We start from the raw sequence: 21,559 nt of genomic DNA, 5'->3' as shown, positions 1-21,559 counted from the left end.
TTTTCAAGGTCATTAACAGGTTGTGATTAGCGGCTCTTGTAGAGCCAAGCCTCTGTGCTTTTTCCTTTCCCACTCAACCTGTTTTGTTGCCTCCTCTGTATCAGAGCTGAGTGCCCAGTAAGATGATGGCAGCCCGTTCTGAAAGGACGAGTGGATGAATTTATTCCTTCTTTGTGCTGCTCTTTGGTATGCCTCTCCTGCCCTTGCGATTGGTTTGCCTGATTTATCTCGTATGCCCTTGTCCTCCAATCAGCTTGTCATCAGCTTGATTAATTTTTGAATGATGCTTCTAGAGCAACAGAGCTTGACATGGCTCTTCTTCTGAGGAGCCCACATTTTTAAGGATGCATTATGATATTAGCAACAGCTCAAGGAAGCGTTGGCTTTACGCTGGGATGTGACCGACATTAGAGGTCAAAGGAAATTCACTGCATTGCAGTTGTCATTCTGTTGAGAATGTGCATTTGTTTTCTTTTTGATACGGTTGTCAGGTTTCCATGTGTTCTAGTCAGACACAGACGACAACATGGGATGAGTTACATCTGCAAGGGGCTCTCCTTTGCTTATGTATGATTTATCTGTATGTCCAATAGATTATCCTCAATTGGTCAACACACACCTCTCAAAACAAAAGCAAAGTATCAGGATTGCAGAAGCCTTTTGGCTGTACCAGACCACCATTGTCAGTGTCTATACAGACCCCTTTTCCCATTCTTCTCTCTTACTCTCCTATTGGTTACGGGTAGGTTATGGGTATATATATAGTATAGCTGTTGACCTCTGAGCTGGTTAAACCTTATTTAACTTGAATTATCATTTTAAACTTCCACCAGTGCAAACAGGTGATGTGTAAAATGTAATGTGCAAGTGAGCTTGAATGGAGGAATAAAGTTTTTTTTAGTCCTGTGAGTGGAGGCTGTGCTTCTCTTTTCCACTATGCTCTATCCATATTTTGAGAGCGGACTGTAATGCTAAGTCTCTGTGTGCCCCTGCAGGTCCCGTTTCTGCTCCCGTTTCGGCATAATGAGCGCGTGCGGCCGGAAAGCTCTGACGTTGCTGAGCAGCGTGTTCGCGGTGTGCGGCCTGGGGCTGCTGGGCATTGCCGTCAGCACCGACTACTGGCTGTACCTGGAGGAGGGCGTCATCATGCCCCTCAACCAGAGCACCGACATCAGGATGTCCCTGCACTCCGGCCTCTGGAGGGTCTGCTTCCTGGCGGGTGAGCTGTCCCTTCCAGTCCACGCCCGCCCGGGCTGATGGGAGCCCCCCCCAACACGACGCTTTCGGGAAAGCGAATCAGGGTGCAGCAGCAATGCACCGCACACTGGTTTCTGTGCACATAATGAAACTAATCTGGTCACATTTGATCTTCGGAATTTTTCTGCAGAACGATTTGAAGGCGAAATTGCAGAATGTTAACCATAGCACTTTGATCCAATGGTGGAAAAAAATAATGCATTTGCAGGTCCAAATCCCAAGTAGGGCATTTTAGAAAACTGTGTAAAGCTGTAAACTATGTAAGTATGAGGTCTGATAGATCTGTAAACCACAGGCCAGCCAGCATCAATGGAGAATTGCAGATATGTTTTAACGGTGAGGAGTTAAAGCAATGAAACATGACATGAATCCATAAGGTCTATAAAACATCTTATTTAAGTCCCTAATCTCAACCCTTACAGCTGCATTGTACACCAGTAACTTCTAATGACTGCCAGGGTTAATGATGAAAGTATTCATTTGATCCTTGTTATGAAGTGTTGCAGAAATTGGAATCGTGTTTAGCCTAACATCATCCTGACCTGAGCAAAAGGTGGTCAAGGGCCAGTTCTGGAGAACAGAGAGAAAAGAAAACATACAGCAGAAGAGACAAAAATTAAGTCTTTCAGAAGAAAATATTCATACGTTCACCACATAAATCCGACAGCTGTTTGGTGGCAGGAAGGGTGGCATTTGGTGGCAGCTGGCAAAACTAATGGGCTACAAAATATCTGATGAAACTGCTATTTTAACATTTTTTGCTACATTAACAAAAAAATTTCATTGTTCAACACCTGACTGTTTTTTGTGCAGCCATTAAGGGGTAAATTGAAAGTTAGCAACCTAGACATGGAGTGAAGAGAGTGGGCTTATTTTCTCTAACCGCTACAGTTCATCATCAGTCAGTAACATCCTTGATCATTATTGAATGCATTGGAGCTTTCACCACCATGTTACCCTGCTCTCACCACATTAAGGTTCTAAACAGTATCACCTAAGTCACCTATCTCCTCCACCCACACCTCATTGTAATTGTAGAGACTTCTATATTCAGCCAAATGGCATGATGGTGCACATGATGTGTGTACATAACATGGTCCCTGCCTTGATTCCCGTTAGCAGGCCTGTGTAGGCATTACTGTAAACCTGCCAGGGATCTCGCCATTAATGCAGGTGCCATTAATGTCCAGTCACATTTTCCCTTGGGTTTGTTTAACCCTCGGTGTGCTCGGTATCCTCTTTGTGGCGTTAGCCACACAATTGTCACCAACTTGCCTGGCGGCCTGCTTACAGACAGTGGGAAAACTTACAGAATGCATTGTTAGGCATGCAGATCTCATTTGCTGTCTCCAGAACCATTTCTTACAGAGAGACCCTGGAGCTCACCTGATGCTCTACCCCTTCACTGGGCTCCTTGCTGTGCACAACACCAGTGAGCTCCTTACGTGACCTCGCTTCGGCCGTGCCCAGCGTTACCCTTGTTAAACCTAACACTGCTCCGAACATAGTCTCACCCCCTGCACCCCCCACCCCCACTAGCAAGGATGCCTCGTGTGCTGGCCACATGAGTAAGAGCGAGTCACGCTGTCCGTTTTCAGTGGTGCACGGGAATCTTTTATTCATATAGGAACGCGCCGTCCTCTCTTCCTGCAACATGCTGACTGCCTCTCACTGCAGGTGAATACCCTTACTTTGGACCTTTTCCCTGCCAGCAGCTGGTCCAGGGACACTGGTGAATGACTCACAGAACAAACTACACATATAATCTAGCTAAATAGAACCAATGCGCAAACTACAAACTACATAGTAACCACAAAACACGTGTTCTTGATCCATGGTGTTTTTATTCACCTCTGGCCTGATGCCTGAAAACCCAATAAATATGCACAATGACTCAATTATGTAATAGTTCTCTTTTAGGTGAGTCTTATACAGTTTTTTTGGTTAAATAGAAACGAAAGGTTTGGCCCATTTACTCAAGATGTTACCACAATGATTAAGTTACTGAAAATGGGCAATGCATCATCTTGGATGCGGAAATGCATGCACGAAATCAAAAGAATTCTGAACAAGCCTTTCTACCTTACACAGCTTCCTATTCTCTTTTAGAATCAAACAGATATGCAGAAAAAAGATTCATGTTTTGAGACTAAATCTGACATAGAAAAAGGAAGATATTCAAGTGCATGATAGAGCAATCTTTTAAGATTAAATAAAACAAAAAAATGTAACAGAAAAAAAAAGAAAAAATGTATGTGTTGGATAATTTTTTTGCTTCGTTTTTCAGTGTTTTACATTACATTACATTACATCATTTAGCAGACGCTCTCACCCAGAGCGACTTGCAAATAAGTGCAATGTTAAACAATGCTAATGCTGCAGTGTTAAACTTCAATCATAATTGTGTTGCACAGAGCAAAGTCATTTTGTTCACAGTCTTTTAGTGTTAATCCAGAAAACGCAAGGGTCAGCACAGCTGTGTTAGAGAAGCAGGAGATGTGATTGGTGGATTGCAGTTTGATCTCGGGGTTACTGCAGGAACTTAGTTATCACCTCCCCCCACTGCGAATGCTGCTCTTCCTGCTGGGACATCCGCTCTGCCACCGTTAATGAGTGCCTAACTTTGGCTCAAGTGCGTAACTCTGTAACACTGCGAGCTCCCGTGTCGCAGCGCACACACCACGTGCATCATCACTCAAGGCCGCGGTAAGTCGCAGGTGACGCAGCACACGTTCCCCCTGCCCACCCGTTTAAAACTCGCTTTATTTCAAACTCTTGGATTCTGAGAATCTGCTGGCTCTGCCTCCACCACCCCTTTCTTTCGCATGCCATTGCCATGGTAATAGTTGTCAGGAAACCGAATCTAAAATCTATTTTTTGAGAATTCCTGTCTAACGAAGGGGTGCCTTTTGTTCGTGGCGCCTGTGAAGAGTTTGAAAGGGTGTGTCAATGTCCACATGCAGCTTTTCTATTGCAGTGTGTAAATGAAATGTTGAATTGCAGCACCTTTATGTCATGAAGATGCAGGTAATTTCATAAACATAAATGCATGGCAGAAGTGCAGTATACAATGCGTAATACAGCGGACACTGAGGTGACTTTTACAATTTGCATTTGTTATTTCCATTCACAGCATGCAATGCAGTGTGTGTATGCACAGACATCTGCTTAAACACACCCACAGGTATACACACACACACACACACACACACACACACACACACACACAGAGGTTCACACATGCACACCCTTATACTTATGCAAACACATACACACACACATACACACACACACACACACACACACACACACACACACATACACACATGCACAAAGACATACACTTCATGCAATTTCAGCAAATTAAAAAAAAAAGACAATCCAGTACCTTTTGGTTACAGTATACATCAGTATATGTTAACTTGGGCTTGTTTTAAATTAGGACTTTAACATGACAAAGAATTTCCAAGGTTGCACATCTCTATCTGATGGATGTCCATGGCCCTTTTAGCACAGACATCTTATTTTGATTCCTGTCTGGCGAGAACAAACGTTTGCTGCATACAAACAGTTGATGCAGGTTTTGTGATTCAGTCATACACAACATAACTGTACTTATTGTTTTGCCATATATGTTGATTAAATAATGTAATAGCACATCCTGTTGCTGCTGCTTTAGATAGGAGCCCGTATTAAGAATAGAAGCACATCAGAATAGAAGCACATATTAAGTCTCACGTGACACTTAAGTGTAACCCTGAGTCTCTATGGTAACACCAACACTTACTCAGTTCTGGCTTTATCTGCACACAAATGCTCACCCGTGCGAAAAAGCAGAAAGCCATACACTTTCACAGTGGGTGGGCCTTGGAGTAAGTCAAAAGCTGAGACTCATTTCTTGAATTGCAACAATTGTGTTCTAATATCCTTTACCGGATAGACTCCAACTGGTGCATGGTCAATTTTTCCATGTGAAAGGTTTGTAAGGCAATCATAACAAAAAGCTGATTATGCCAAAAAGAAATGGGCCCAATCATAATCAAGCATGAATTACCATCATAATCCTTGGCATAAGCAGATATGAATTCAGAGTAATCAGAATGAATTAAGTTACAGCTCAGGAAGACATGGATGACGTAATGTTTTTAGAGTAAGTGCCAGACAGTGTAGCTTCAGGCCATAAGAGGGGCTCAGTTAAAATCTGAGCCTTAAGACTCATCTGACAGTCAGTCTGACCTGAAGAGCCTAGGAGCCTGCAGCTCCGCGCTTGGGGCGTGTGGAAATGGGTGTGCAGAAATTTTGGAGTATGGAAATGAGTGTGTGGGAACAGTTATATACTGCAAAGGCAAAAATGGGAGGAACCAGAGAGGTAGCTCATTTTTTTTTCTCTTCTTTCGGATCACTCTGCTTGGTATTATGATGTGCAGGGCATGTTAATATACCTTTTGGTATGTAGTTTTTATTTTTTTGCTAGAGCATAGGGGTCCATATGGCTGTATTTTTCCCTGTTTTTGGAGCGGGCCTGTCATGCAATTGTGAAGCACCCCTCCCTCGGTTCTCATTTAACTCAGTGTCATTCCCTACGTATTTGTTACGTCTGGGGAGAATTTTTCCGGGACGTCTCCAACTCCAAAGGAATCGAAAGTGCTGTGGCACTACGGTGCCGGTGTTGCGGTCAGACTGTGAGGCTCCTGTGCCTGTGTTTCAGGGGAGGAGAGCGGCCGGTGCTTCGTCATCGAGTACGTCATGCCCACCAACGTGCAGGTCGCCTCAGAGTCCACCATCAACGTGCTGAGTGAGTATCCGGTCATCTCTCCGCTGCGTCTGAAACGCGCACTGCGAATCTTGAAGGATGGAGACACCCCACATTTAATGAGGCTCTGATCTGCCAGAGTGAGTTATCCACACATGTCATCAGTGAGCACGATGGGTGCTCTGTGGCACTGATAATTAAATAGGAAAATAATATGCCACCTGTGGTTTTAGGAGTAATAGTTTTGCCATTTTAGGACACAGCAGTTCTTCAAATCTGAGTGGAGTGGCAAAGAATAGCAAAGAATATGAGTCTTCTGTCAAATGTTGAGTTTTGAGTATTTAAAATTAAAAAGTTGACGCACTGGTTTCCTGGGCTGCAGTGAAACACTCTTCAACGCTGCCCTCTTGTGGTCCATGTTGAAACATACCCCATACTCACTGAGGTCAGCCATGCACGCTTTCAGTAGCGCTCTGCTCCGGCTTGACAGGAGGCCATGGTTGCATTGGTGTGCTGCTGGAAGCGGATGCGATTGCAGGACCGAAACGGGCTGAAACGAAAGCAGGTGCTGTTTCACGTCGCTCGCATCTGCGTCTCTTGCTGCTGCAGCAGCTCCCTTACTGTGTGCCGCGCCGGCACATCCGCCGCCAAACAAATTGCTCCCCATACAAATTAGGTGTGACTCACACCACTGTCAGCATCCGCTCTGAATTAGTAATGACCTGACAGAGCCTTTGAACTCCGAACAAAGAAATAAACATGGCCACTGGCTTCACTTCCTCTCTCCGCTGTGCTGCGAGCCCGCGATTACATCAGCGGTGCGGCGGCTCTCATCACAGGAGAGCAAATCTATGGTGATGGTTCCAGTGTTAACGTCGTTAATGTCGAGAAGGTTAATGTCGCCGCTTCGGTAAAGAGTGACTCCAACATCGTGGGTTTGCTGTAACAGCCAGACTCAACCCTGCAGCTTAGTTGGCTGAGACCTGTGTCCGTAGGCCGTCCATCCTGAAGCCATTCTCCTGCAGAAGAAACGTCCAAGCGCTTGCTTTCTGCCACAAATGCAAAAGTACAGTTCCTGATTTCAGTCAGAAGCAACATAGGTGAGCATTTCGCCTGTTGGTATAGCTTCTGGCAAAATGGTCTGCCAGGAGAGGGGATGCAGTTTGCAAAGGAAGGGCTAGATGGTGTGAAAATGGCAAATGCTCCAGTCACCACTCTCATGGGACGAGGAGGGGGACAGACTGATAGTTAACAAACTACACGAACACACAGACAAGAAATACGAAGGCACAAAAAGGCAAGAAACACAATGTTAATAGATCTTTCCATTCCAGTGTTACAATAATATTACTCATATTTCATGAGTATTTTTTTCAGACTATTTTTCAGTCCTCCATCCTGAGGGAAGCTTAATTGTTAATACACTTTGTGACTTATGTCTATGAAAAGCGCTATACAAATAAATTTTACTTACTAACTTACTTAATAATGGTTCATTTGCCCAATGTTTGCCCATCCCAATGACACCAGTATGTACTTTTCAATGTGGAGATGTTGATCCCACTGATCTCAAATCACTCTGAGTGCTGCTGGTAGGAGGCTGCAGTCACAGATGGATGGAAATTCCACTGCAGCAGATCTCAGATCAGTCTGAGAGCTGAACCAAAGAGGGCAGCTCCTGCTCCTCATCGGCACTCCCCCCTTCTCCAGGGGTGACTCTGTACAAGGGTGATGTGGGGACTTCACATTGTTATCTGTCAGACGCTCAAGAGGAGCCCTTGAGATTTTACAGAGGGAACATTATGTTACTGGGCTGTATAAGCCCGGACTTTATTAAGAAGTTCACCTACAGAGACCTACAGAACTCCACTGTACAAATTGATTCTTTTTATTGCTGTTGTATGGGATTATGGGAGGAGGTGAGTGTTTTTTTTCCTTTTTTTCCTTTCCTCTGTCTATTAAAATGGTGAAAGTCTCTCTTTCTGTATCTCTCTTTCTCTCTCTCTCTCTCTATCTCTCTGTCTCTCTCTCTGTCTGTCTCGCTCCTTCTCTCTTCTTTCCTGTCCAAATTCAGAGATGATCCGCTCGGCCACCCCCTTTCCCCTGGTCAGCCTGCTCTTCATGTTCATTGGCTTTGTGCTCAACAACATTGGGCACATCCGGCCACATCGCACCATTCTGGCCTTCGTGTCCGGCATATTCTTCATCCTCTCTGGTACTCCAACTGCACCACTGCTGCTGACACAATGCGTAGTCTTACCTGTCATTACAGCTATTGCAAACAATGCTACTACAGCTGGTGCCACTGCTTTCAATGTAGTATTAACACCAATGCCACCACTACTGCTACTGCTGCTGCTGATGCTTCTAATACTGCTGATTCTCTTAATACTACCACTACTATTGGTGTTACTACTGCTATCAGCACTGCTGTTCATATTACTGTTAATGCTTCCACTAAGTCTTATTCCTTAGTAATATTTGGAAGTGTTTGCAGGTTGTGTCAATAACCACAGTAATGATGTTAGCTTTGGTATGGCCAAGCTTCAGCTGCTCTGCATTTCAAGAATGGACATGAACAGAGGGCCACATCCTTGACAGAGAGAGAGGGCTTTGACTGGGCCTTGAACATAAAAACACCCTGCTCTGTCAGACCCTTTGTCATGTCAACAACACTTTATTAGCTCATTCAACTCTTGTCATCACAGTAGCACTTGGTCAACTCAGTAATGCAGTGTCACGTGACTAATCATACTTTGTCAGCACATTTACGTTTTGTCAGCTCAGAAGAACTGTGTTCGTTCAAAAACACCTCATGCTAGTAAAACTTTGTCAGCTCACTAACACCTTATCAGCACAACACCACTTTGTCAGCACAGTAACTATGTTTAATGAGACACTCCTATAGCTGAAGCAGATTAATAGCTTCTTTCTCATTACTCTCCTTCCTGTTGTCTCTGGTTAAGGCCTGTCCCTGGTGGTGGGCCTGGTGCTCTACATATCCAGCATCAATGACGAGATGCTGAACAGAACCAAGACTAACGAGGCCTACTTCAGCTACAAGTATGGCTGGTCCTTCGCCTTTGCTGCCATCTCCTTCCTGCTCACAGAGGTAACCCCCTTCCCCTCCAGTGGCTCTTTATGAGCACAACCCTGAAACTGCAGTGGGATTTTTTTTCCATAGTCTGAAAAAACTCAACAGAAGAACAGTTAACAGTATGCAAGTTTCACATGCACCGGAGAGATTGTGTGGAAATGACAGGAGAAGGGGTAGGTTTCTGCTTGTAGAAATGAGAGGAGAGCCTTGTGCTCAAGCGCTCCTGTTTGTCTGACCCTGTGCAGAGCGCAGGCGTGATGTCTGTCTACCTCTTCATGAAGAGGTACACGGCAGAGGAGATGTACCAGCCCCACCCCAGCTTCTACAGGCCGCGCCTTAGCAACTGCTCAGACTACTCGGGCCAGTTCCTGCACCCGGACGCCTGGACCCGCGGCCGCAGCCCCTCCGACATCTCCAGCGAGGCCTCGGTGCACATGAGCTCCAACTACCCAGCCCTGCTCAAGTGCCCCGACTACGACCAGATGTCCTCCTCCCCCTGCTGAGGGCCCCCTGGGGCAGGAGCTCAGGAGCAGGAGACAGGAAGTGCAGGAGCAGGGGACAGGAAGTGCAGAGCGGGTCCCCCCCGGAACCACCAGCTGGCTAGCAACAGGGTTGTTTTCTTTCGGCTACGGGAGGCAGGGAACACTTTTTCCATGTGTGTCAGTGCATCTTTTGTAGTCCCCCATTGTAGAGCCGTGTAATGAGCTAAGCACACTGGGAAACATTCGCACTCCTTTTCCATACCTGCCTGACACAGTGTGTTACGATGTGGTGGGGTGCATACAGGCAGCAGTGCCCTTAAAACATCTTCGCCAGCCTTTTGGCTTCAGTCTCAAAACATCACTAAAGAAGTGCTATTTCTTCAGGTTCTTCATATTGGCCATATATGTACTATTGTAAATGAACAATTTATGCTTTGTCCCATTCGTCAATAATCATCAGTTTTTACCAATAGAAACAATTAAAAGAAATTAAAGGCTTCTATATTTCTGTTTCAGAAGTGTCCCCCTATTTTACGAACATGATTTTGTAGGGAATATAGTTCAATTGTATTATTGTACAATTCAGTTGTATTATATTTTCAATAACAAGGTATACACAAACGTAATGTAAACAGGTAATGTTAACATAAAGAGTCTCATCATTACATTTTGCATTCATTTGAATGTTCATAGCCCCAAAACAGCACAGTCTAATCCCTAGAGCAGGCAGTGTTTGTGTGAATACTGTGAACGTAAATAAAGCATCCCTCCACCGTGTTTTTTATACATTACCAATGTGTTGGAGAAAGACTTTTTTATACTGGAACACATTTAGAAAGTTATTTCAACTTTTATTTATATTTGTAATGATTGAACTATAAGTATTATACCAGTTCATGGTCTGCACAATACTAGAAAGGTGAAAATACAAAAAACATGAGTTTGTACAGTATTTTCTTCTGTGTTATGTAAATAGACAATTCAGCAAAGGCTACTTTTCTTTCTAGTGTCTCATGCTAATAAACACGAATAATCAGTTTTCATACAAACAAAATTTCGGAGAAATGAAAAAAATTATTTGAGGAAAGACAGGAATTTGTTGATAATGGTGCATATTAAACAGCGTTCATATACTGTGCTCTTGTATATAAGATTGTTGCTATTATGAATTGTATTCTTTAACACTAAGTATAAATTTAGGTTAAATAGTTATTTTTAAGACAGAACATTGTTTCCTTAAGCTCCTGTCCTGGACCTTTCTGAGAAGAATCTTAAACAGCTACTGAAGAAGTCAGTTTTGTAAATGTTAGAGAAACCACCCATTTGGAGCAATAGCCCCCTTATTCACCCCCTATCCAGATGGCTCTATTACTTTGATTCTGTTTTATCTCCTGTATTCTGAATTTGCAAACAGGAATAAGCCAGTGCCTGGACATATTCACATATTCTGTGCTGGAAACGGCAACTCTTTCGCTGTAGGACATTGCAGTTCTCAAGTCCCCTTTTCTGCTTTAGTTACACCTACTTAGCTCTAGTACTGAGCTCCAAGCGTACTGAAGCAGAGTTTCCATAGTTGATATTATCAGAGATATCAACAAGAGCCAAAAAACGTATATTTATTAATTCATTTCTTAAGGTGTCCATGTTTGGAATGAAAAAAACATAAGACATACATATTGAGGTATTTTTTCTATAGACATGGAAGTTTTAGATGTGAGTATTTTGTAATCATCGCTATGCCCATGTGGAGAGCTGACTTGCAGTGCGTTCATTCTGGCTCCCGGCTTTTGACGCTAACCAGTTAGCGCTCAGTACTTGTAGGAAATATAAACATGTTTTAACTGCTAACTCGTGAGCTCTGTGTATTTTTACGATCATTGCAGTCGTGTGTATGGGCAATTATGTCGCTACTGAAATAAAGCAGCGATGTTTTGTTCATTACCGAACAACAATGGTGTGGCCTTTCCTTTCTCCTTTAACAGCCACAGGTAAATCACCTGTGCACTGGGCTGAGTCTCTGTGTGTCTCTGTGGCATGGCTCTCCTTGTTTGTTCAACACAGGACTCCACTAATCTCCACTAATACACCACCACTCTCTGATACAGTCCCACTGCTGTAAAGTCACTCTAGCTCCCTCTGCTGAACATTTATGGGTAATACATCAGACGTTTTAATCACAGATTATAAGGCACAAAAATGTACGATTTGTCTGAGGCAAATATGTCTGAGACCTTTCTGTGTAATCATTGGTTTCCAGTGGAGTCAGGCTGGGGGTTCACCTGCTTTCTAGCCCTGTAGCCCTGAATTTCTCTTCTACCAGAGTGTGAAGACAGAGAAGCAGCATGAGTAGTATACTATAAAAGAGTTGCGTATAGCTGACACATCCATCCAGATCAGTGTGCATAGCTTACAACTTATGTGGTGACATATGTTGTGCAGTTATACATTTGGATACTTACTGATAAAGTTCAATTTAGTTAACCTTGCCCAAGGGTACAACAGCAGTTTCCCACCTGGGAATCAGAGTGCCTGTGGATGACAAGCCCTGCTCCTAACTATTACTCCACACTGCTAACTGTAAAAGGAAAAAGCACACTGTTACTGCCCAGGAAGATCCCCTGTATTCAGGTCACAGTTAGAGTGACCTCAACAGGCTTGCATTATGCAATATTTCACCAAGGGGGTTGATGGGAATTATAGTCCAGATCCAAAGGCTTTGCAGCATAAACATTGCCTGGACTTCACCTCCCTTTAGCACCTCCAAAAAAGGCACCAATATTCTTTCCACCAAAGCTCTGGATTGGCTCCAAACCTATCCTCAAAGACTGGAAGCCACTCTTGACCTAAAAATTGAACCTCAAAGGCAAAAGGGTGAGGTCAGCACACCCCTAAAGTACAGCCAGGTGAAACAGTAGAATATGTGATTGAGATTTCTATCATCTGGTGTGTAAAGCTCCATACGATTGTTTGGAAATATTCACAAATGCGGTTTCATGGCCTGGGAGTGGCTACATGTGCATTCTAGTCAACACCACAAGATGGCTCTATTGCATTTAAACAGAAACAAAATGATGGCTTATGTATCATCCTCAGGTAGACGTTAACAAGTCTCACGCTGTGGCCTAATATCTGTCTATGTAAAGATCATTTTATAGACAGACGGATGCAGATAGTTGTGTGGGATGAGTAAGCAGAAACTGGAACTCTGTGTGTGTCTGTGCGTGTGCATGTGTGTGTGTGTGTGTGTGTGTGTGTGTGTGTGTGTGTGTGTGTGTGTGTGTGTGTGTATGTGTGTCTGTGATAATGACACCAACCTGACTCCAAATCCCAAACATGCTGGTATGTTGCTATGGAGACACTGAAGCAGGAGTCGGTTGGTCTCAGTCCTTTGTGTTACATCTGTGGAACTTCCACAGCCCAGCAATGAAATGCAAAGACCTACCATTCTATTTCCCTCATTAATGTTCTGCGCCACTAAAAGGTCCCAGTGTGTGGCTGTGTGTTCAGAGGTATCATTCAATGTGAACCATGTGAGCTGCAAAATACAAAAACATGTAACAAAACAAATCCACAGTTGGAGGTAAAGGACAGAAATCCTGTGAAGAATATGAAGGCCGCCCACCAGAAACAAACAGAATGATTTTTATCGCAGTTCAGTTCGTAGTTTTACTAGTGTGCTCGAAGTATGTTGTATTGGCTAATCAAATTGAAAGTGCGAAGCTTTTTATTTAATGACAGGATGAGAGAGGTTAGCTGTTTCATAGAATTATACACGGGTCACATCCTTATTACTGAAAACGGCCTGGTTCCCCGTCTGGTATTGATGCTGCTTTCGATTTTTGTAAATTTTCTCAGGTGTGTTTCTCTTTTTTTCCTTTTCCCCCTTAGCCTGCCATTACCGATTGACAGCTTGGTTCACTGCTAAGCCTCTCATACTGACACAGGAAGTGTGCAGTCATCCAACGCCCATCATCCCCGCCATGCCAACCACTGCTTTCCAATCTACAAACGCACAGAGTCCTACCTGAGGGCTTGCACTGATTGGACAAGCCCCTGCTCCCTGTTTTCTGTCTCATGTAGGACTCAGTTCTTTGAAGACGGTTGACTGGATTAAGTTTGTGGTGTCCTCCGATCCCAACCTCAAACAGGAAAAAAAAGCGCACGGAAAACTTCGCGGGGGCGAACGCTAAATGCGAGGAGAAGTTGCACTTCCTGAGAGCACACACCTGTCACCGTCGGTGCGGGTCCCACCTCGACAGGTGAGCCCCGCCGCTCCTTTACTTATTCATGATCTCCAGAAGGCACAGGTGAGCACACGTTTTCCCCAAACAGGCTCTTCAAAGGGTGAAAAACAGGTATTGATGCATTATTTACACCCCTCGGTGCTGTGGAGATTACACGCCGAGGCCTGGAGGATCCGCCTGTTTATAAGCGACTGACTGTGTGTGTCTGAAGGAGGAACGGCACCAGCTGGAGAAGCCAGACACACACGGGCAAAAGGGCTGCGGGCGGTTCCTTGGGTGTTGACCGGCACTGGCGGACGCGGGACCGAGACAAAATAAGGCGAGATAATTAACTCAAATGAGCCAATACAGGCGCACTGAGGAAAAAGCCAAACCACATGGCAAGTGAGCAGGGATGCAGGTGACAGGGTACAGAGCCTGCGGGCATCACAGCATTCTTCTTGCTTCAGCACTCCTGTACCACTGCAGAGTTCGTCGCGGTAAGTAATGTACAATTAGCGATTCAAAACAGGGTTGCATAAAGCAGAAGAAAGCTTAAAAAGGCACTTCATTAATTACATGAATAACTGTAGAAATCCAAACATCGCTTGGGCAAGGCCTCGTTGAAAGTCCCCCCAGTCAGAATGAGTGGATAATCACTTATGGGTGACCACATGACTGTGGCAAAGCTTAGTTTGCTTTCTCCCCAGTTTTGGTAATCAGCGTTGTACCGCAGCTATCGAAAACAGTCAAATTGAAAGTTTGTTACAAGAAAGAATGTTTCCGTATTATAGTATTGCCTTTACAATTCTTTAAGTGCATAGCTGTAAGGGAAAGGCCGACGTGGACATTTGTGGAAGGGACAGATTTTTCTGAGGCCTCATTAATCCTAGAAAGTCAGCTTTAGGCCTCAACAGATCCAGACTGTAGTCGTACATTTCACACAGAAGTACACATCAGGGCTTCTGAGACCTGCCTCTAAAGGCAACCAGTCCAACAGGGCACAGATGAGAAGTTATACAAAGCAGAAGCCAAAAGCTCCTCATTATGCACTTTCAATTAACACGGCATATGTAATCAGAGGCAACGTTCAAAGGGGACAAGCAGGCACAAGAAAAGAGACAAATCTAACTGAAACTTAACACTTACACTCTGTGATGGAGAAAAAATGCAAAAAATAGCAACTCATTCCACAATAGGACACCTGTGATCCATCTGACTGGCACACTGAGTGCTCTTATTCAGCTTGCAATTTTAGCATGGTCATATGTAGTAAATGCTAGGGACAGGATGTAGGTGATAAGCTGTGACTCAGGACAATATAAACTAAATAAAAATTGTTCTAAAATATACAGACATAACCCAACTCTGGTTATATTATTTGAGAGGTTGAGGGGTCTATAATCTTTAACCGGCAATAGTCATTTTTATTTAGTGGCACATCACAATATGGCTCTAACAAGGAATTCCCAACATAATTTTTAGTCTAAATAATGGCTGTAACCCCTTGTCACAAGGTGTGACATATAGTTTATCACTTACACCATTCTAACGTGCAGTGCACGGCTGCTTTTACATAAAGTTTTTACAATAGCACTTTATTCAAAATCAAATAACCTGGCAACATATATCTGTCATTGGTGTGTGTGTGTGTCTGTTTGTGTCTGTGTGTGTTTGTATGTGTGTGTGTGTGTATGTGTGTGTGTGTGTGTGTGTGTGTGTGTGTGTGTGTGTGTGTGTGTGTGTGTGTGGGTGTGTGTGTGTATGTTCCCCTTATGCATTGCCTCCAGCGCAATTAGTAAAAAGTCAGTTTATTACAGGATGCAACAGCTTGGCAGTGTAAAATATTAAAGAGGCATCTTCCTTTTAATCATTTGCGCAGCTTGGCAAGTCTGAAACCCTGATTAACCCCCAGGGAAATAAAGCAATAGCCCCTGAAAAAAACAGACGCAAACCACCCCCACTCTAAAACACTCCGACATGGAATACCACTCCACAGAGCTTTCCTAAACCGAACCCTTTTTCAACAAAAAAAAAAAAAATCGGCTACCTCCTGAAGATGACTGGCAATTTGTGTGACAGAACAGAAATGGCATCAAAACACAACTAACTGAAGCATACAGGTTTTGACATCTGAATGGCTGTTCAATTAGGACTGACGTTATATGCTCCAGTGAGCTGAGACTGTTGCACAAACACTGCATTATATTATTAGTCAGAGAGGTCATGGGGTGCAAGTGATGAAGAGATTTAACCTGTTCAATGTCAACTCTGTTAAAAATCAAGTTAGAAAATGAAGAATTTGCACAGGTTTATGCATATAAATCCATGTCTGGCCAACTATTGAAACTTGGTCATGCAGCGCTGCTAATATTCTTCACTCCTAATGTAGCTTGTTGCTATATTAAAATAAATAAATAAAATAAATAAATAAATAAATAAAATCTGTGATTAACTAATCACCTTTAACTTCTCTAGGAAGTATTTTGAAGTATTAAAGATGCGTGCTGTGTAAATGATCAGGTTTGCTATGCCCATCCCCAGGACAGAGAGACACACTCTCTCTCTCTCACACACACACACATACACACACACATACACACATATACCATACAGTTCTTATACAGTCTTCACAGTGGCCAAATGAATGTATACAGAAAAGTTAAAGTCAAGAAGCACCACCAAGAAGAAGAAGCATCACTTGTTTCAACACACTGGTAGAAAAGGGGAAGTGGTACTACACAGAAACTAGACCTAAAATTAAAACAAAAAAAGGAATCAATAAGCAGTTATAAACAACAATTTTCACTAAAACATTATCAAACACCACTGGGCAACGTCTACTTCCTGATTACTGGAAATATAATACTGCCGTATGGAAAAAAAAACATATGCACAGATCCAACAAACAGGCCAGTGAGTTAAATTTACGTTGTATCTCAGGTTAAGATTTTGAAATGATCATAAAATAATTTAAATTTACATTTTAGAATTATCCAGGTCTTCTCTGCACCAAGTAATGCCATCACATTACCTGCCGCCCACTGCCTATCCTGCCAGTTCTCAGGAAGGAAAAAAAAAACAAGGGAAAGACGCGAAGAATAGAATGTTTTTGTTGTTTGTAGCTGCAAATATCAATTTTTATTTCATTTGTGTTTATTGTATGTGCGATAATATGGCCGGTCCTCCTTCTGGAAAACTTTATTCTCCCCTACTTTGTAGCTCTGCCAGCGAGAGAAACGGTAAACCAGCTGACTCCTGTCATTTATTGAAATTACTAAATACTAACAGTGAAATAGTTAATGATTCAGTGGTTTACTGGTCAATACTTTTCCACCTTTAAACGACCAGTGTTTGGTTATTAACCACAAACTGTGTATGTGAGGGTTAGCTTGCCGGTTTCTTTTCTCTCATTTTTAAGAACTAGCCAAAAAGTTACATAGTCGGCTGGGCCGCCTAGTAAGTTTGTTGGCCGTAGCCGGGTGATTTATGAACGCCGCTGTCGTAGCCGTACAGTGCAGTATGCGTCTTTAGCAAAACTGGCCCGGGAGGGCGTCTTGTCATTTGGTGCAGCAGTTTATAATTATGTTGACATGGGTCTGAATGATGCTTTTTCTTTCTCACCTCCTCTTCCCTTGCTCTTTGCAGCAGCGAGCCAGGGCGGTTCTCCAGAGGACCCTGAGCCCAGCCCTGGCACACCCAGCTCCATCAAGCAGGACTTCGCTGCCCTGGGTCTCGACCGCCAGGATGAGCCGCAGTCTGTCAGGCAGGCAGGCTTAACCTCAGAACGCAGCATCCAGGCTAGGGCAATAATTGTGTAAGATGGCGTTGTGTTGTGCATTCAGTGATTTATTGAGGTGGCCATAGGCTCCCAAATTGATGTGTATACGCTGAAAAGACAGCCCATGGGTGTGCCAATATAGGGTCAGGCAGTGTTTGGTAGCTGGGCGCATTTCTGGTATATAGGTGTGTATAAATGTTGGCGGGTGATTGTGTATTCGGTAAGTGTCGGCAGCCGAATGAGGTATGTAAGTGCATACTAGTGTTGACAGGCATGTGTGTGTAGCCATGGGCCTGATTCCTCTCCTTTCACCCACAGCAGCAGGAGGAAACCCCATGGATGTGAATGGAGAAGTGCAAGACACTAAGCTGAACAGCAACATCAACTTATAGAGGTACGTCAGGCAGCCCTCTCCTCTGCCCTCCGCCCCATCACGCTACCCGCCCAGCAACACGCAGCCGAGAGAGTCCTTACCACACACACTCGCTGTCAGAGTTCTGCTTCACAGCATCCATTCGCAGCGTGATTGTCGCCTCTCAGATTTTGAATATTCATGTATGTAGCAGCATGGTGCGTTGCAACCTGCTGTTTAGCTCTGTTTACGCTGTGATCTTTGATTGAGCACCGTATTTGCAAAATTAAGGTTGATAATCAGTGGCCTGTCTTCTCCTCTTTCTTTCACTGACTCGCTCCTCTTTATCTCCCCCCCCTTGCACCAACCTGATGATTGGCAGGGGTGGCGTGGGCGATCTGAACTCCGTGCCCACGGCGAACCCACCCTCTGACGTGGGCACCAAGGCGTGGCAACAGGACATATCCCAGGACCTGCGCAACCACCTCGTGCACAAAATGTGAGTGAGCCCACGCGAGCGCTCCTACGGCACACCGTGCTAGGGCTGCCGCACCCCCTCCTGCCCACGCCGGCCGGGCCTGGTCCACTGAGTCACAACACTTGCTCTCCAAAGCAGCGTTGCAAGTGCTGAGCGCACACGCTCTCCCTGCAACGCAGCTGGGCAGCACTTTTCCCAACACATTACACTGCATTATTTCCATTTAGCAGGCATTCTTATGTGACTTCCATGGGTTCCAATTTATACATGTTACCCATTTACACAGCTGATGTTTACTGAGGTAATTATGGGTTAAGTTCCTTGCCCAATGTAGTAGAAAGTGCCTTTTCCAGGAAAAGTAAAAAACGCAGAAAAACCCCAAGACGGTCGGGGTAAATCTGGAAAATTACTAGAAAAAGGCTCTCTTTCTCTCCTCCTCCTCCCCTTTAGGGTGCAGGCTTTCATACCGGTGCCAGACCCTGCTGTTCTGATGGACGCTCGCATGGAGAGCCTGGTGACCTACACACGCAAGGTGGAAGGGATATTATTCGAGCACGCGTGCAGCAGGGTGAGACTCCATCCTCCTCCCTAAATGAGCGCGGGGCATTCTCCTTACCTCCGTTATTGTGAGAGGGCTCCAGTTTGATTGGTGGCATGTCACAAGCTCTGTTTATGATGTTGCAGAATTGTTGTGACAGCATTGTGTGATGGTTGGGTCCTCGTTCTGTGTATTCCCTGCAGGATGAATTCTACCACCTCTTGGCAGAGATCTACACAGTCCAGAGGGAGGTGGCCGAAAAACGACAGTTACCTTGTGGTGATGCTTGAATGGTGTTGTGCACACGCTTGCTGGTCTGGGAGTGTTGTTAGCCTGGTCTGTCACTGTTGCTCATTGAACTTAAATCGATCGCTTGTGCTGACAGTCTGCTAAATGAATGTAATGTGATGTAACATAATGTAATAACCAATGATCTTTATGATTATTACCAATAAATAATAACAACAGCAATAATAGTCATGATTAATTTCTTCTTCTTCTTCTTATGATTACTACTATATTTATTATTATTGTGGTTTTAGTTAACGTGCAACATACATTTCTGATCAACAATGCAGGCTTTTTTCAGATTCTTAGTCTTACATTGAAACCACGTTGAAGCTACTTTAAACTGAATGACAAGTGGTTTGTGGTACATAACCCTTTTAGTTTACCATTTTAACTGCATATCTAGTGTCCAGCTAACTGGAATATCTGTAGAATATTAATTATATTTAACCTTTGGGTATTTAATGTGGGAAAAGAGAAAGGCTGTTAGAATAGTCCAAGATGGACATACTTGGGACACAGGCTAATGAAGAATTTGAAGGAACAGCACATAGTTTTGAGGTCCTGAATTGCTAATGCCCTGCTTATCAACCGCTGTCTGCCAGCATGACTGTGAACTGTATTCTAAATCACCATTTCTGAGTTAGGTTTCATCTGCAGAAGGCCCTTCCAATCTAACATGACTCAATGAACTCCACAGCCCAGCAGAGGGTTGTGAACTTTATAGGCCACGTTCTGAGCTCCCCCTGTGTCAGGAATGCATCTCAATGCGCACCTGTAAGTGGACGCACACAAAAACTCAGAAGAGCTATGCATTATGTCTATTTGCAAATAATACAGGTGTGGGGGTCCATAGTAGAGTGGGTTCCCTGAAATCGACTACCCATAGTTTTTCTTTTTTATATATATTTTTATGACAACTCATGACCCTTATCTTGTGAATATTTTTATTCTATCCTTAACCTGTAGTAAACTAAAATCCCACATCCCTTCTTCATATTAAAATCTGATGTTCAATACCTTGATCTCCATTTTTCTATTAATCTTATTAGTGTGAGTTAACCATTTTTTTTTTTCAGAAACTACCTGAAACAATTACAATATTTGGTATTACATTAATCATAGATGAATTTGATATTGTTTCTGGGAAATTATTATTTATGATATTTTCAAATACAAATGTAAGTTATTTGTCTTTGAGTTTATTTAATTTCATGTCAATGAAGAAGATCCTAAGTACTTTCTAATTTTATTCTGATGAAAATATTTCCTTTTAGTTTCTGTTTTTAAATCTTCTTTCATAGGGATGCAGACTCCAGTTTATTACCAGTTTCAAATATTTATTGTATGCTATATTCATCTTGCCCAACATTTTATTGATAATGCAGATAAAATGGGGAAGAAACTGAAAGAATATTATTATTGGAATTGTATTTGTTTTTTTATTTACATTTAATCCCTTTTTAAATGTTATACACAGTGGTCACAAAGTTGAAATCTATGTCTATGAAAACACCTTTACTTCATCAGAACACTTTCCCCACAGGCACAGGGTCACCACCTCAATTCTCTCCTGGATAGTCAGTATCTTGCACTACATCTGAAACTGTAATAAGCAGAGTATTCACACATAAGTGTAATTTTGAAAAAAGTGGTCTTAAAGTGATCGTAAAGTCTCAGGAAAAGTAAAGTCTTAGGAATTTTTTTTCAGAAAATACAAAATGTATATATAATATATAAATAATATATATATATTGTATATACCAAAATTCTGTGTGGAAGTTCAATTGAAGTTTCTGGAACTATACAGAGGTCTCTGAAGATTTTCTGTTTCCCTGTGCTATAAACACAGGTAACACAGAGAGGTTCATCAGTAGCATGCATCAAGGTTAACATCAGAGATGTTAACAAACATATGGTTATTGTTATGTTTGAGGGTTAGTTTATATCTGTGGGTCCCAGAGCCCTTGTTAACAGGAAGTTAGGAAGTCCACCACATACCAGAACATTCTGGAAAAAACAGGTTGCATCTGCCAAGAAGCCCAGAATTGTCTGAAACATTTTCTGATATTTCAGTATGACAGGAAACCAGAGTACTCATTTACAAGTCTACAAAGAAATGGTCCGCTCAACACAAAGTTGAGGTTCTCAAATGGTCACCTTGATCTCCAGACTTCAAGCCAATCAAACACTTGTGGTTTGAACTCAGTAAAGTAGTTCACAGACAAAACCAAAACATCTGAAGGACTCACAACAAATCTGCTGGGGTAATGGCCAAAAAGGCCTCTCAGAAGTACCAGAACCTCATAA

The 21,559-nt window shown here is 43.2% G+C and overlaps 1 protein-coding gene across 1 annotated transcript; it reads left to right on the top strand.

The window, feature by feature from the left end:
* Positions 1 to 1,023: 1,023 nt before the first annotated feature.
* LOC118795046 (voltage-dependent calcium channel gamma-5 subunit-like) lies at positions 1,024 to 9,841 on the top strand. The gene is made up of 5 exons (XM_036553395.1): positions 1,024 to 1,219; positions 5,966 to 6,052; positions 8,085 to 8,225; positions 8,977 to 9,122; positions 9,353 to 9,841. The coding sequence occupies exons 1-5, from the start codon at positions 1,024 to 1,026 to the stop codon at positions 9,608 to 9,610; spliced, it is 828 nt and encodes a 275-aa protein (XP_036409288.1). The 3' UTR covers positions 9,611 to 9,841.
* The last annotated feature ends 11,718 nt before the right edge of the window (positions 9,842 to 21,559 follow it).

This window comes from Megalops cyprinoides, chromosome 19 (genome assembly GCF_013368585.1).
Source record: "Megalops cyprinoides isolate fMegCyp1 chromosome 19, fMegCyp1.pri, whole genome shotgun sequence".
Classification (NCBI taxonomy): Eukaryota; Metazoa; Chordata; class Actinopteri; order Elopiformes; family Megalopidae; genus Megalops; species Megalops cyprinoides.
The sequence above is the reverse complement of the archived record's forward strand: the minus strand, read 5'-3'. Positions and strand labels throughout refer to the sequence as shown.